Below are 16,550 nucleotides of genomic sequence, written 5' to 3' on the forward strand. Positions count from 1 at the left end.
AGGTTAAATGCCTTAAGTTGAAGTTACAATTCTGAACCAGGTGTTAGAAAAGTCTTATGTTTACCTACTGCTGCATGCCAGAATAGCCCCTGTGAAAAACAAGTCTTCTAATCAACCAAACCTGTCTTATTATCCCTTTCACTTCTGTGGCATACACAGTGAAATTACAGGCTTTTTGGTATACGTTTTTACAAAGTAGACCAATTATTTAATGTAGGCTACTCCAGGAGACAAAGAAGGAGCTGTGCAAGGAGATATTACTCAGGTGATTTCTGTCAGCAGACATTCTCCATTTCAGTTGATAAACGTCTGTCCTTAAAGGATCAGAGTGCTGCTTCTAGCAGTCTTAAAAAACACCTGGGAAATCTGAATAAAATGAGGAAGGACAATTGGAGGGCTGCGTCAATTAAGACTTTTTAATGGGGTTTAAAAAAAATTAGGCTAGTGGACATTACACATCAAACATGGACGGAAAGTTACATACTAATTGCTTCAATGTATCTACAACTTTTATAAGTGTGTCAATATACTACGTCTAATACTTATGCTACTACTAGCAATATAACTACTGAGCGATTGGAAACTGGTCTGAGAACAGCTGGAAAGACACGGAACTCTGAATTAAGTCACATCCGCTTTCAGTCTCGAACAACCGCCACCAAAATGGCGAAGATCGCCAAAACGCACGAAGGTAAATTACTGCTAAAACCTCCATAAATATGTTCTGTTTTACCATGTATTTTACTTTATGGTGTCAGTAAATATTGCGGTGAATTTTCTGGTATTTCTGTTGACGGTAATGCTCCTGTTTATTTGCGAAAAAGGCGATAAGCACCAGGCCTTATACGACGCAACGCGGAGCTTTAGATAATGGCGCTGGTGGTTAGTGCTTAGCTTTCTTGTTAGCTGGAGTGGACTATTTTTCTCAGCTTATTGCACAGTTGCATGCAATAGTAGGCGCCATTTGGGCTTTTTGTCTTGGTCAGATACGCCTTTAAGCTAGTATTACTTGTTGTTGTTACTGTGTAATCCAAGGGATGGTAATTCTTTAACGTCTCAGTGATTCTCGTGGCTAACCGAGTTAGCATTAGCAACCTCTAACAAGCGTTTACCATGCCTACAGCAATTGGTGTTCGGCAGCAGACCCTGATATTAGCTTCAAAGTCGGTGTTCTGTAGCAAGTATTGGTAATAGTTAACCCTTTTCTGTAAAATATTCTAATGCACTTTTTGGACATGACTTGACTGAGAGTTACATGACCCAGTTTTTGTTTGTGAAAGCAGAAATTATGTCAGTAACGTTTATTTTTAAAGCGCTGTTCACAGGCGTGCATTCATAAAGCCCTGTACTGCAAAATAGAATAAAATAAATGCATAAGATTAAAGCAACCTCACAGTAAAGTAAATAAACAGAGTGAGCCAAACTTAATTGTAGTGCGGGATCATGGTTACATCAAAAACTACAGTCATATACGGTGATATTAACAGGCAGAGTGTAAGGAAGTATTTGAGCTTGATTTAAGGTGTGAAAGTGCAAATAAAGGCCCGTTTGCTAGTCTTTGCCAATCAGTCCAATTCTCTGTGTGGGGTTAAAGCATTTTTTAACGACTAAATCTCTTTGAGAGCATCGTTTGCAAGTACAATACCCCATCTGTTTTTTCTCTTTGCTAAGAAACACTGGAGATCCTTCTAATTAAATGTACAAAAATTCCACGATGAAGAGCTAAAGGCTTTTTTTTCTTTTTTCCTTTTATGAAGCATTCCTTTGTTTCCCTGTGCCAAGGGATGAACTAAATTAAAAAAATATATATATATGGGCATGTTATCAAATTTTACAGTACGCTCTATCACACTGGTTTTACATCCTTATCCAGCACAAACTGAAGTCATGCCTCAGATAAATTTCAGTAAATATAATATTTATAGATTCCATTCACCACTGCTGATATCGGGGTGTATGTCAGTCATCCATGCTTACCTATACAGGTAGTTTTTCACCATGTTTCCTTGTGCCCCTACAGATATCGAGGCCCAGATCCTGGAGATCCAGGGGATGAAGGCCTCCCTGCTGGAGGATGGAGAGCAGGGAGTGGGCCTGATCTCCACTGGCGTTTTTGACCCAGAGATCTATGAAGGCAGCGACAGTCGCTTTGCAGGATACGTTACTTCCATTGCTGCCAATGAGCAAGAGGAGGCAAGTATTTGGTTTGTTTTTTTTTTTTTTTTCCTTTTCCAAATCAAACAAAGTAGCTTCTTCCAAGAATGCTGTTTTGTGAGCCACAGGTTGTCCTTTGTCAGTTTTGTAAGGAGCTTGACTGCTCCCCTCTGCTTGCTTTGGGGATTTGAGGAGAACCTTGCCAGTTTGGCAAAATTTGAATAGACTCATTTATTCTCTTTCTTACCTCAGGACGATGAAGATGATACGTCAACAAGCTTGTTGGGACAAAAGAAGCCAGGGTACCACGCGCCAGTGGCAATACTTAATGCCATTCCACAGTCAGATGAACAGGTATGTTCATTCACTGTTTGGGCTAAATTCCAGTTAAAACGGGATCTAATTTTTTAAATGAAAAAACAGGCTTGTACAAAATCCTATTTTACTAATCATCGCATGTTTTGTGCTTAATCTTTGCAGTACGACCCATTTGCAGAGCATCGGCCACAGAAGATTGCAGAGCGGGAGGATGAATACAAGGCTCGGCGCAGACAGATGATCATCTCTCCTGAGCGTCTCGACCCCTTTGCAGATGGTAAATTTTGTTCTTTTGTGACCTTTTTACATCTTCCCAAGTTCCTTGCCTCCTCCCCCTTTTTTCTTTTTCTTTTTTTTCTGTTTTTTGCACCAATAGTTTTTACTGTTCAACCCTTCGACCACAATGCAATAGCTTGCCTCCCAGACTCAATGCCTTCCCTGTGGTCAATCCTTTCCTCATGTACATTTTGTGTCGCTGTTTTTCTCCCACTATAAATTTCCAACTGTTTCCAACAAATGTCAGTGTGGGCTCACAATTCATTTCCATAATTGCAGTTTGGGACAGTGTTGTTGGGATTTTAATTTGGTGCATGCATTAAAGGTATTATAGGGTTACCATGCTTTTCAGGGGGAGAGGTGGTTAGGTGTTTATTGCCTAACAAACATGGGTTGCAGATGGGTTGTGTGTGGGTCGAAGGGTTAACAACCCAATGTGATTTATGATGGGAAAGTGCAGTGTCCGCTTGTCACAGAAGTTGAGGATGAAGGTTAGCTCATTTAGCTGCCCACGTCCTGTGCTTTACCACACTGGGCACAGCTTTATAGGTGAATATAAAATATATAAGGGGAATATCATTAATATGCTCTGGTGGTAGTTGAACCAGAAGCATAATTTTATTTTCTTTAAGAGTTAACAGAGAAACTTGAGAGACTTGTCAAACTGCAAATTGTCTTGGGCCTCAGCGTAAAGCGCTGCCTAACAAGTAGGGCTGTCCCGAATATCATATTTTTGAGCTACAGCAATTCAGAGTTGATCAAACTTTGTGTTTTTCAGATTTTATGAGTGTTAAACATAATCGGTCAGAAATTTGAGTGAAGCGTAGTACAGCAAGAACGTTCATATTCATCCTCCTAAGACACAAACTCTTCCATGGCATGCATTTTTAATTTCTCTTTGCTGTTTGGGCTGATTGGGACCTGACGAATGTAAAAACAAAGAATTACATGGATTTTTTATTTATTTATTTATTTTTACCTGATTTTTGTTTCTGAAAAAAATTAGATCCATATATGAGCACATTGGCTTTAAATTTTGATAGAACAGTGGCAGTATACTGTCCTCGTAAGTGGATATCAGGCCCTTGTAGAGCAAAATTTAGTATTTTGGTCTAGGGAACCCAAAATGTGATGTCCACATATGTGGACGCCAGGAGGCTAAAAATGTTAAATGGTATGAATTTGAAATGGTTAAGTAAGCTAAGCAAGATCATCACTGCTGTGAGTGAGAGGGATGTCGGGTAGATGAGCTGAGATGGTACAGTTCTCCCCACATAATAAACATCCAGTGATTGTCTTGAGGAAGGAAGCATGGAGAATCGGCTTATTGTACCCTTCTGCTGCAAAAGACTCATGGGGTATTGTTGTCACCCTACAGGGTGGTTGGGCGGGCAGCGTGGGAACCACGAAGTTTCTGATTGCAATAACCTGAGAATGCAAACATGGGATTTGTACATTTATACCAAAGGTGCATCTACTAGGTGGATGAGAGGTAGCACTGGAAGCTGCCAGTATTTTTATTACTGTGGCAAAGTCAGACAAAATCACCACACGCATGTAAGGATAATGGCTGTGCTGGGATTGTGGTAGTATGTAAAAGGGTCATTGTAATTAAGTCAGAAGTTTAGGCTCCGTGGGTGCAGCTACCACAGGACAGCAAGGTGCTTTGCCATAGAGCAGTACTGTCCATTGACTTTCTGCATGTTGTGGCAGTTGCTTATTTATAACAGTGAGGTGAGATGATCATTGTTGCAGTGTAGATTATTGTCACATTCTTATAAATCCATGTTGGTAAACTGAATACACACACAGTTCATACATTTCCAAATAGTGGAATATTCGGGTACAGCCCTAATGACAAGTTATTCTTTCCAATGTGGCCAACTTTCCTACACATTTTTCTCATCTTTTAGGCTGAGCCTGTGTAGCTTATCATGACGACTAGTGCTCGGACTGAAAACCAGAAACTGTAGCTGTGAGCCAGCTATCTTACCTCTTTCCATATTTATTGCATCTTCACTTCCCCTGACACTGTGAGCTTAAATGGCCTGAATGTCTCAGGTTTGGTCTAGGTATATTCAACCTGCATGTAGAGAGGGCTCTTTGTACAAAGTTGTTGTTTCAGTAGAGTTTTATTTTACAACTCTCTCTGTAAAATAGAAATATGTTATCAAGAAAATTGTGTACCAAAATACCACAGGCCCATACTAACTGTCCTTAATTTCTCTCCTACAGCAGTACTGCTTTGCCAGTCCTGTACTGCACTCTGTTAAGGGTGCAGCAACTCATCCTGTGTAGGTTATGGGGAACACTGAGAACGGTGCACTTGTCAGTTTGGTCAGGGTCCATTGGCTGCTTGTTTTGGTGGGAGGCTGTGAGGGGAATCAGATGCAACCCAGCTACAACAAACCTCAGCTCTCCCAGCAGCCTCTTTTGAATTTGGCTTATCGGATTCCAACAAGTTGACATAAAATATTCCCGTAATGGAAGCAGACTGCCCAAATATTTGATTACATAAATTTATCTCTGTCCCAAAAAGGAAGTCAAGATCTTGATGTATGATGTTTAAATAATGAGTCCATGTGACTCTGGTATTATCAATATTTTTTTTTCTAGTTTTGAATGCAAACACTCACATTTGATTTTATTGTGCTAATGTCCTTCTTAGGCATAGCCTCAAAGTCTTGACTTCATATTTATCTGCTACTGTAAATACCTGGGAAACTGGACCAAAATATCATGGGATTTTTTTCTAGATTGTGCTAATACCCCAAGAAGATGCTTTATTTTTTTTTGCCTTAAATCAATGCATCACAATGGTATACTGTTGTGTGTGAGTTCAAACCCTTTTCCAAAGTGTTACTAATGGTAAAGAGAAATTTTCTAGGCTTCTTTTCTGCCGGTTGAAGTCTGACTGCAGATGGACCCTTGGCACTGAAAGTGTACGTATTCTGAAGAGCACAGCCCAGGACCCCTGCATCAGTGATGGCTATACTTCTTAATCCACTTAAAGAAAACACCACAACCTCAGCTCTTCTTTCTATGTATCTTCTTGTTTTTCATTAGAATGCTATGACTGTATGTAAGAAAGCCAAATGTACATTTGTATGTAATTTATTAGGACTGTCAGTCAGCTGTTTATCAGAGCAGGAACATAAGTTAAACTGTTGGTAACAAGAGTCAGGGCTAGCTGGCTGTGTTTGTGCTTGCTGTGTTTGGAATAACTCGGGGTTGTGGAGCGTACGCTGATGAGTATCCTATGTTCTTGTTCATGCTCTTTCGCGCAGGGGGCAAAACACCGGATCCCAAGCTGCAGGTTAGGTCGTATGTGGACGTCATGTTGGAGCAGAACCTGTCCAAAGAGGAGGTAAGATGCTGTTTATCTACACATTATTATCATCAGATATCAGAAACGGTCAGATGACAGTCCTTTAAGTCTAATTTAAACCTAAATGAGAAACCGCAAACCAAAACTGAACCTGGAAAAATAAACACTCCTTGTAAATCCTTCTTTCCTGCTTGATGTGTTTATATGGTTGGCAAACCAACACAGTGTCTGTAGAAATATCAGATCACTGCCACAAAGATGATCTGGTATAGTGAAGACTCATCTCCACTGTTGTAAACTGCACTTGCAGTGGTCCCTTTTCTTCTCTTGAAGCGCTTCTTCCATTAATACCTACTCTGATCTGATCGGCTCGACTCGACTCGTTTTTCAGTATAATCGAGTACCGCATAATGTGTGTGGGGTTGTTATAGCAACGTGGCTGTACGTCCCATGATGTTATTTGTATGCGAAATGAACACCACAACAAAAGTGAACGTCAAGACGACGGCATACCTGCTGCTCGGTCTGTGGCTTTCCATCAGACTCATCATCAGGGACCGGTGTTGTTTCTGTGCAGCCGATTCCCTCGTTCCTGGATTTCAAAAATGGCAGGAGACACTCATGACTCATCGAGTGATGCCACTGCAGTGTGACGGCGCCACATTTTAGTACCCGCTCCGATCACTTGGACACCCTGCCAAGCAGGTACTAAAAAATGGTACAGGCACTAAGGTTTAATTGAAAACTGTGGCAAACTGTGACGAGTCGATCCGAGTAGGAACTAATGGAAAAGGGGCTATAACTGCAACCTGCAACAGATGGAGGACTTCATTTACTGCTACCCTCAAACTCAGTACGGCTGCAGAACAAGGACTACTGTTACCAGCTGAAGTTCAGTGAATCCAAAGTTAATCCACAGAATGTGAGACTCCCTGTTGGAGAAGGTGCTTATGTCGCCAAGTTATTAGTCATAAAGTAATTGACAAAAAAATATTTTCAGCTGAGAAAAATTTAAATTAAATTATTTCATCATTAATTTTAACAAAGTGTGTGCCATTCATATCCACACACATGTGCACATGCAAACAACACCGCAGCACAAATCAAATTAAGCTTTTTGAGACTTGCTGTCATCTGTATGAAATGATCCATAGGTGTTCAGTAGAGTTGAGCTCTTGGGTGTGAGGCTGTAACAGGATTCATAGAAATTTCATCATTTTCAAATGAGTTCTTTAAGCCTTTATGCCCTTGGCTGAACTGTCGACCCGTCTCTGTTTAGATAAAATGAACAGACACAGTCACCAGATATCTTTATAGTCTTTCATATCCATGAACTCTGTATTTATCCTGACATTTGTGCATCTGTTCATGTAGAGAGAGATTCGTCAGCAGCTGGCAGAGAAGGCCAAATCAGGGGACCTGAAAGCTGTTAATGGGTCTGCTGCTGCCCAAGCTGTCCCTAAACGTAAGCGTCGCTGGGACCAGACAGCTGACCAAACCCCCTCCAATGCTACACCCAAAAAGATGTCCAGCTGGGACCAAGCTGATGCCAGTGCTGAAGTAAGCTTAAAGAATATCACCCAGTAATAAAACATAAATCTGTCTTGCATATCAGTTTTCTCACTGATGTTTCTGGTCCCTTGCAGACTCCTGGACATACCCCTGCACACACACCTTCAAACAGCCGATGGGATGAAACCCCCGGCCGCCCTAAAGGCAGTGAAACCCCAGGGGCCACTCCCAGTTCCCGAATGTGGGACCCGACTCCTAGCCACACGCCTGCCGGTGCTGCCACACCAGGGAGAGACACGCCTGGCCATGCCACACCTGGTCACGGGGGAGCCACAGGAAGCGTTCGCAAAAATCGCTGGGACGAGACTCCAAAGACTGAGAGGGAGACCCCAGGACATGGGAGCGGCTGGGCTGAGACCCCAAGAACAGATAGAGGAGAAGAGTCAGTGGGCGAAACTCCGACTCCAGGAGCCAGTAAGAGGAAGTCTCGGTGGGATGAAACCCCTGCCAGTCAGATGGGCTCCTCAACACCACTTTTTACCCCAGGAAAAACTCCCATAGGCACACCAGCTATGGAATTGCAAACCCCAACTACAGGTAAACAGCCTTACTCTTTGTTTTTATTATTATTAGTCTTTCTTCTACTTGATTATAAACAATTAATCTTCTGTTTTCTTCAGCACACATGACTCCAGAGCAGCTGCAGGCATGGAGGTGGGAGAGAGAAATTGATGAGAGGAACCGACCTCTAACAGACGAGGAGCTGGATGCCATGTTCCCAGAGGGCTACAAGGTCCACGTCTATTTGATGCATTTCATTTTCCAGCAACAAGCATTAGTGAAGGTCATTTATTAGACTGCAGTGCTGACAGGTGTTTTTCTTCACAGGTGTTGCCGCCTCCTGCAGGCTACGTGCCTATCCGTACCCCGGCCCGTAAGCTGGCAGCCACGCCCACACCTATTGGAGGCATGACGGGCTTCCATATGCAGGCAGAGGATCGCACCACAAAACAGATGAACGACCAGCCCTCAGGAAATCTCCCTTTCCTCAAACCTGATGACATCCAGTACTTTGACAAACTGCTGGTGAGCATCAGCAGGGATAAAATAATGGCACAGTCAGTGTGAGCCAGGTGTTTGTTGTGTCTGAGGTTCATGGTTTTTGTCTTGGTGCTAGGTGGAGGTGGATGAGTCCACTCTGAGCCCCGAGGAGCAGAAAGAAAGGAAGATTATGAAGCTGCTGCTGAAGATTAAAAATGGAACTCCTCCCATGAGAAAGGTTGGGTTTTAATACTTTGATTAATCATTCTTGCTTGTGGCCAAACTTGAGCTTTGGAACAGCATTAAAGTTTCCAGTTACAAGATCAACACCCAGCACCGAGGTTTTGTGGCTACAGGGTGAATATTTGCTCGCTACACAACGTTCTCTCTGAGGAGCTGCTGCTTACAGCAGAGGTCACAGTGTAGACCTTCATGCTCTGCTGTGAGCTGCACACAGAAACCACCCGGTCTCATCTTATCATGACAAGTACCAGGTTCCTCTAGAGTTTTAATCACTGTTCACAGCGGAATAAAACCCCAGCTTCAAATCTGACTTTTAAAAAGGTTTTGCTGATTTTGCCCCAAAATAAGATTTTAAAAAGCTTTTCCTGTCTGCAAGTTATAAGTCTGTCACCATCTTTGTAGAGTTCTCATACAGGTTTTGTTTCAGGTTTCTTTGAGTATGAAGTCTCTCCTGTGTTGTTTAGTAACAGATTTGCCAAATATACTTCAGAATTTGACCATTATCTGACTGGCTGACCTTCTCTTTCCTCTTAGGCTGCTCTGCGTCAGATCACAGATAAAGCTCGCGAATTCGGAGCAGGTCCCCTGTTCAACCAGATCCTGCCCCTGCTCATGTCCCCCACCCTGGAGGATCAGGAGCGCCATCTTTTGGTTAAAGTCATTGACCGCATTCTCTACAAACTGGATGACCTGGTCCGACCATATGTTCACAAGGTGGGCTCAATGTGAACGATCATCTGTGACAGCTCAGTTTAAATGTTCAGTGGTTTCTCAGTGTCTTTGACAATCTAAATGTCCTTTTTCTGCATGCAGATCCTGGTGGTTATTGAGCCGCTGCTCATCGATGAAGACTATTATGCCAGAGTGGAAGGCAGAGAGATCATCTCTAACTTGGCAAAGGTAACATGGAGCACCTTATTCTTTTTGTCTTTTTATCCCATAAACTATATGGACTGTGGTTTGTGCGAACCATTCTCGCCTGTTCAGCCAGTCCGTGGTCAGATCAGGGCTAGTCGTTCGCTAGATTAATACCAGCATGAGAGCTAGCAGACGGGACGTTTATGCCTCGTCTGTTCTCAACCTGCACCCGCTGGTTACAATCTGCCATCATTAGCTGTTTATGTTCTGTCACCATGTCTGCTCAGCATATCTCTGATCTGTAGCAGCATTTAAACTTGGCTCGAGACATGTTTGTGAGGTTAAATGATTGAAAGCTTGGTGTCTTTCCTCTGTGTGTCTCAGGCTGCTGGTTTAGCTACTATGATCTCCACGATGCGACCTGATATTGACAACATGGACGAGTATGTCAGAAACACCACCGCCCGAGCCTTTGCTGTTGTAGCCTCCGCCCTCGGGATCCCCTCTCTCCTCCCTTTCCTGAAAGCTGTGTGTAAAAGCAAGAAGTCCTGGCAAGCTCGGCACACAGGCATCAAGATTGTGCAGCAAATCGCCATCCTCATGGGCTGCGCCATTCTGCCTCACCTTCGCAGTTTGGTCGAGATTATTGAACATGGTAAGTGAACTTAAACTGTTCGTAGCGTTAAATAGTACAGAGTTCAAAGCACTGGCATCCACAGGCTTATTATGTGGATGAGTACGTTGTCAGTTTGTGAATTTGAGCAGAATGCAGGTGTACACCTTTAACTATTCTAACTAGTAAATGCGTAACTGCTAATTTGCCCAATTTTTCATTCACATGACGTGTTTTGTTTTGAGTATACGTGGTTTGCTGTTGTTGTTAAAATGCATTGGAGCTCTGACCATCGACTATTCGACTCTGCAGGGCTTGTGGATGAGCAGCAGAAGGTGAGGACCATCAGTGCCCTGGCTATAGCTGCCCTGGCTGAAGCTGCCACACCATACGGTATCGAGTCCTTTGACTCTGTGCTGAAGCCACTGTGGAAAGGCATCAGGCAACACAGAGGAAAGGTGAGCAGGAAATTTGGAAAAAGCATTCACAGCATTGAGCGCAAGATCAGCACCCAGCACTAAGCCTGCCTGTGGCTGCAGTGTGAATACTTGCTTGCTATAGAGTCTCCTCAAAGGAGCTGCTGCTGTCAGCAGAGGTCTAATGAGAGACCATTAATATGCTGCTGGAAGCGTCGGACATTACCAGTTATTGTAAAGGGAAAATATGTGAAACATGTCTGCGATTGTGTCTTATGTTATCCCCTTTGGTCACCAGGGTCTGGCTGCTTTCCTCAAAGCTATTGGTTACCTCATCCCACTGATGGATGCTGAGTATGCAAACTACTACACCAGAGAGGTGATGCTGATCCTCATCAGAGAGTTTCAGTCCCCTGACGAGGAGATGAAAAAGATTGTGCTCAAGGTAAGGAGACTGTCTGTGAGGAAGCACCTCCAAACTGTCAACTAACTTCCTGTAACTCGTTCTCACCTCTTCAGCCACATAGGTGATGAACATTGTTTGCTACATGAGCACCAGGATTGCCAGAGCAGCTGCTAGCATGTCCCCTCTGCTGTCTTTCTGCACCCATTGGTTACATTAAGGTATCTTTCTGGATGTCACAAGAAACTCATCAGTTTCCCTTCTGTCTTGCCTCATAGGTAGTGAAGCAGTGCTGTGGCACAGATGGTGTCGAGGCCAACTACATCAAGACTGAAATCCTGCCCCCCTTCTTCAAGCATTTCTGGCAGCACAGGATGGCTCTGGACAGACGCAACTACAGACAGGTTCGCGAAACATATTCTTTAGCTTAAAATATATTTGAAAATCTAATATTGTCAAAATAGCTTAGAAAAGGAAATGTGTGGTTGGCTCTTTTTCCTAAAACTGCTGATCTTAGCCCGTTTGTGGGTTTTTTGTGTTTTTGATGTATGAGATTAGGGCTGCCACAAACTCATTTTGATAGTCGCCTAGTCACTGATTATTTTTGCGTTTAGTCGACTAATCAGATCATGTCCATTGGACGTAAAACGTACAGCTTATTGCACCAGCATGCATCTGCTCTTATATAACTATCATTAGCTTACAGCTAGAAGTGTTTAAGGTATGTGCTAACTAAAAATAAAGACAAGATGATAGTTTATTAAAATTTTAATGAAATTTGCAGATTGTTTCGGTGGAGTTTAATAAACTCAGCCGTCTGCTCCTTGCTATCTAAAATATAACAGGACCGGAGTATATTGAGCATCTCACACTTCTGATAATCAGTTGTCTGCTTGATGTTTATTCAGCTGTGTAAAAACTATAACTTTAATCTCAGCCAACCGATTTACTCAGAAACAAATAAAATACTGAAAAAAGCCAAACAATAACATTTTTAAGTTATCTAAGTCAGCGGTCTCAGACCTTTTTTGCGCCACGGACCGGTTTGTGCCCGACAATATTTTCACGGACCGGCCTTTAAGGTGTCGCGGATAAATACAACAAAATAAAACTAGTACCGGTACCGAAAAAAAGATTTATTCATAACACACGTGAAAAGACCCAGGAAAACCGAGTTAACGGTACAAACGATAACAAAATAACTCTGAAAACAGATTTAAAAACCCTGAAAACCATACAGTTCACACCTGAGCTTCAACTCTCGCGGCCTGGTACCAAACGACTCACGGATCTGTACCGGTCCGAGGCCCGGGGGTTGGGACCGCTGATCTAAGTGACTTATGTATCATGTTAACCTGAGTAGGGAAAGACGGCGTTGGGTTTGAAAACAATTTGCTGGGAGTCCGGTGTTCTCACAGGCTCTAGTGAGCCTTGCCCCCAGCTGGTGGGTAACAGATGTCTCCAAAAACGTCAGAGCACTTTTGAAAATATGTGGTGTCTTGATAAACCGAGCAGATATTTGAGGTTTACACAGCTACATTCCCGCCTGAAAATATGTTAAACGTTTATTTTGTGCCCAGAAAGAATAATAAGAGTTATATTAAAACTAACTAGCTGTCGCCATTGTTGGAAACTGAGCAGGTATACACCCGACCCGTCCTTCAAATCTGGGGAAATGAAGGGCGCATTTGTCGGAGTCTTCGAATTTGGGCGGTCTTCGTCGTGTCGCTGTAACGTAATCGGCCTACAAATGCGGGTACTGGAGGATGCGGTTCCTGAATTTGGACACAGCTACGATACCGGGCACAGCTTCTTCTTCGGGGTTTCCTGTATTTGCTTCAATCGACTCTGTCGTCTGCCTGTCATGTGACTCTACTAGTGGAAAATAATGGTGTGCACAAAATAGACCAACAGATCTGATCACACAACTCAAATAGACATTTAGGTTATAATCTAGTCGGCAGTTAAACACACCGTGTCCTTAGAGTTGTCTGAAGCTTTGCACACTCGTCTCAAGTTATTATCTCTTTATCCAGCTGGTGGACACCACAGTGGAGTTGGCTAACAAAGTGGGAGCAGCAGAGATCATCTCACGTATCGTTGATGACCTGAAAGACGAGGCAGAACAGTACAGGAAGATGGTGATGGAGACCATTGAAAAAATCATGGGCAACTTGGGCGCAGCTGACATCGACCACAAGCTGGAGGAGCAGCTGATCGACGGTATTCTGTATGCCTTTCAGGAGCAGACGACAGAGGTGAGAGGGAGTTATAGAGAAGTGGGGGTTTTTTCACGATATTTTGTTTCTTGTTTTGTTTCATACTCCATGCTCTTTGGTCTGCAGGATTCTGTCATGCTGAATGGTTTCGGTACAGTGGTGAATGCTCTTGGGAAGCGCGTGAAACCCTACCTGCCACAGATCTGTGGTACGGTACTGTGGCGTCTCAACAACAAGTCGGCCAAGGTCCGTCAGCAAGCTGCTGACCTGATCTCCCGCACGGCCGTGGTCATGAAGACGTGCCAGGAGGTACATTCAGCCTATACAGCATCCGAGACAAATATGTAACAGAGTCCACACACTGACCTCTTCTGCTTGTCCCTGTCCCTGCAGGAGAAGCTGATGGGTCATTTGGGAGTCGTGCTGTACGAGTATCTGGGAGAGGAGTACCCTGAGGTGCTGGGCAGCATCCTTGGAGCGCTGAAGGCCATTGTGAACGTCATTGGTATGTAACCTTCACCGATCACAGGTGTATTTTATTGATAGGATGTAAATAAACGTCTTCACATTTGGTTTCATCTTGGTTCCTGAACTTTGCAGTTGTTAGTTTTGACTGCTTCCGTCTTCCTTTTGGAGCCAAAAGTGATCATGGTTACACAAGAGGGTGGAGTGCTAAGCTATCAGCTAACACTAGCAAGCAGCATTCATAAAGTGGACAGCTGTCTCACACAGATGCACATACCTGCTAATTTGTATTAGAACACTCACCACAACTGAAACAGAGCTGAAGGCCTAGCAAGCAGTTACAGCCGCGACCCTCCTAATTCTTGTATCTCGGTGGATGAGTTATAAAAAAATAATTTGTAGAGCCCCTAGGCTCTGTACTAGGCTTTGGTACAGAGTTTGACTGTCATTGAAGCTCGATAGCAATCAGTGCACCTTTGAGAGTTTGATAATAAAAATGTAGCAACAGCTACAGTAACATCTTCCCACCTCTTGTTCTGTTCTAAGTAACAAAGTTTACCTGCACCTCAGTCCCATCTCAGGGTGTGGAAAAGGACCCGTGCTGATATCTGACCTCATTTTTAGGCATGCACAAGATGACCCCACCAATCAAAGACCTGCTTCCTCGTTTGACTCCCATCCTGAAGAACAGACATGAGAAAGTCCAGGAGAACTGCATCGACCTGGTGGGCAGGATCGCTGACAGGTCAGTGGTGACAAGCCTCAACCTCAAGGTTTGTGGATATGATTGTGTCCTTTTCTAACTTTTATGTGTATTTTTAGGGGTGCTGAGTACGTGTCTGCCAGGGAGTGGATGAGGATCTGTTTCGAGTTGCTAGAGTTGCTCAAGGCACACAAAAAGGCAATCCGCAGAGCCACCGTCAACACGTTTGGTTATATCGCCAAAGCCATCGGGTGAGTACCTTCTGTCACGTACACACCTTTTACATGTAAGGTTTCATCTTCGTTTTGTCTCGGCTGTACTCATTAAAGTGGATCTAAAATGTTTTTCTCTCTGACCTTCCTCCCTGCAGTCCTCACGATGTCTTGGCCACTCTGCTCAATAACCTTAAAGTCCAGGAGCGACAGAACAGGGTCTGCACGACCGTAGCCATCGCCATCGTTGCTGAGACCTGTTCACCCTTCACGGTGCTGCCGGCCCTAATGAACGAATACCGCGTGCCTGAGCTCAACGTGCAAAACGGTGTACTGAAGTCCCTCTCCTTCCTGTTCGAGTACATTGGAGAGATGGGCAAAGACTACATCTATGCCGTCACGCCGCTGCTGGAGGATGCTCTCATGGACAGGTATCAGCATGGTTTAATTTGACTGATTAGTTTTGATAAAAACTGTGGCAGGGGAAGTATTCATATCTTTTCAAACTCTTTACCCACACGTGAGGGTTAAAGACATCAGTGAATCCTGCACCTTATGTGTTTCTGTGTTCTGCCCCCCCCCCCCTGCAGAGACCTGGTCCATAGACAGACAGCCAGTGCTGTGGTTCAGCACATGTCCCTCGGTGTCTACGGTTTTGGCTGCGAGGACTCCCTCAACCACTTGTTGAACTACGTGTGGCCCAACGTATTTGAGACGTCACCTCACGTCATCCAGGCTGTGATGGGCGCTTTGGAGGGGCTGAGGGTCGCTCTCGGGCCCTGCCGCATGCTGCAGTACTGCTTACAGGTCAGGACCAGAAATTGGAATTATGAAAAAAAAAAAAAAAAAGATGTGTGTCAGGATTTTTGTCTGCACACTAGTGCTGTCAGCTAAAAGATTATTCATACAGAAAAGTCACACAGATTCAAACATGCACATGCTACAACCACAAGAGAGCAGACCGGGACAAGAAATGGAGTTACTCGTACAGCTGCATTTTAATATAAACACGTCTCTTAAGAGCTACACAGTAAAGTTATAGAGGGAGGATATTTGATAGAGCTCTGCTGTGGAAACATGGAGAAGTGTTCTTCTTTTACTCAGCACTATCAGGAGTCAAACATCACAAAGCGTAGCTCCATAAAGACCTTTTCATGAACCTATTCAGCTTTCATACAGCAGTAACACTTCCACATATTTCTACAAACTAACAAAATGCAAGTATTTTCCAATGTTGACAGAAGGTTCGAACCTTCTGTCAACATTGTAGATGCTGTTTACCTCGACCTCTTAATCTGAATTCACACTTTGTGTGTTATTACATGTGGCTAAATCATTTACTGGTTATACTCTACTCATCACCTGCAGTATAGAGTGTGTGAAGTGTAAAGCAATGAGAGCTGCATCTTGTATGCATGACAGAAGATTAGAGCTTCTTTAAGCCCTCAGCAGTGCTGGGATTTACAGCTGTTCCAGTGGAAATCCAGCTTTGCTCTCTGTGCTGCTTTTCACGAGTGAATATTTAATTCTTTCTTTAGAGAGAGATAAACAGAGACAAAGAGTCAGAAGCAGTTTTGACTAAGTTCTGGTCACCTGGGGGTTAAAATGGGCCTAACTTTAAAAGTTTGAATCATTGTGTTTGTATAAAGCGTAAACTCAAAAACTGTCTGGCGTTCTGCAGGGTCTGTTCCATCCAGCCAGGAAAGTGAGGGACGTCTACTGGAAGATCTACAACTCCATCTACATCGGCTCTCAGGACGCCCTGATTGCTCACTACCCACAGGTCTAC

The 16,550-nt window shown here is 43.6% G+C and overlaps 1 protein-coding gene across 4 annotated transcripts in view; it reads left to right on the plus strand.

The window, feature by feature from the left end:
- Positions 1 to 559: 559 nt before the first annotated feature.
- Positions 560 to 16,550, plus strand: part of sf3b1 (splicing factor 3b, subunit 1) — a 16,521-nt gene continuing 530 nt past the window's right edge. Inside the window, exons 1-24 of one of the 4 annotated variants that reach the window (XM_080903082.1) lie at positions 561 to 691; positions 2,021 to 2,193; positions 2,407 to 2,508; positions 2,635 to 2,749; positions 6,036 to 6,115; positions 7,451 to 7,636; positions 7,723 to 8,185; positions 8,269 to 8,381; positions 8,477 to 8,674; positions 8,766 to 8,867; positions 9,407 to 9,586; positions 9,686 to 9,772; positions 10,115 to 10,385; positions 10,656 to 10,801; positions 11,058 to 11,204; positions 11,441 to 11,566; positions 13,199 to 13,420; positions 13,508 to 13,690; positions 13,775 to 13,886; positions 14,471 to 14,591; positions 14,669 to 14,800; positions 14,920 to 15,192; positions 15,352 to 15,568; positions 16,443 to 16,550. The exon at positions 16,443 to 16,550 is cut by the window's right edge and continues 530 nt beyond it. In XM_080903082.1, the coding sequence (XP_080759208.1) occupies positions 664 to 691; positions 2,021 to 2,193; positions 2,407 to 2,508; positions 2,635 to 2,749; positions 6,036 to 6,115; positions 7,451 to 7,636; positions 7,723 to 8,185; positions 8,269 to 8,381; positions 8,477 to 8,674; positions 8,766 to 8,867; positions 9,407 to 9,586; positions 9,686 to 9,772; positions 10,115 to 10,385; positions 10,656 to 10,801; positions 11,058 to 11,204; positions 11,441 to 11,566; positions 13,199 to 13,420; positions 13,508 to 13,690; positions 13,775 to 13,886; positions 14,471 to 14,591; positions 14,669 to 14,800; positions 14,920 to 15,192; positions 15,352 to 15,568; positions 16,443 to 16,550 (3,885 nt within the window). In that variant the 5' untranslated portion in view covers positions 561 to 663. Of the gene's footprint in view, positions 692 to 2,020; positions 2,194 to 2,406; positions 2,509 to 2,634; positions 2,750 to 4,983; positions 5,691 to 6,035; positions 6,116 to 7,450; positions 7,637 to 7,722; positions 8,186 to 8,268; positions 8,382 to 8,476; positions 8,675 to 8,765; positions 8,868 to 9,406; positions 9,587 to 9,685; positions 9,773 to 10,114; positions 10,386 to 10,655; positions 10,802 to 11,057; positions 11,205 to 11,440; positions 11,567 to 13,198; positions 13,421 to 13,507; positions 13,691 to 13,774; positions 13,887 to 14,470; positions 14,592 to 14,668; positions 14,801 to 14,919; positions 15,193 to 15,351; positions 15,569 to 16,442 lie in introns of those variants that run through there. The other 3 variants (XM_080903083.1, XR_013974101.1, XM_080903084.1) reach the window with 3 other exon arrangements.

The sequence above is a fragment of the Rhamphochromis sp. 'chilingali' genome (genome assembly GCF_963969265.1).
Source record: "Rhamphochromis sp. 'chilingali' genome assembly, chromosome: 14".
Classification (NCBI taxonomy): Eukaryota; Metazoa; Chordata; class Actinopteri; order Cichliformes; family Cichlidae; genus Rhamphochromis; species Rhamphochromis sp. 'chilingali'.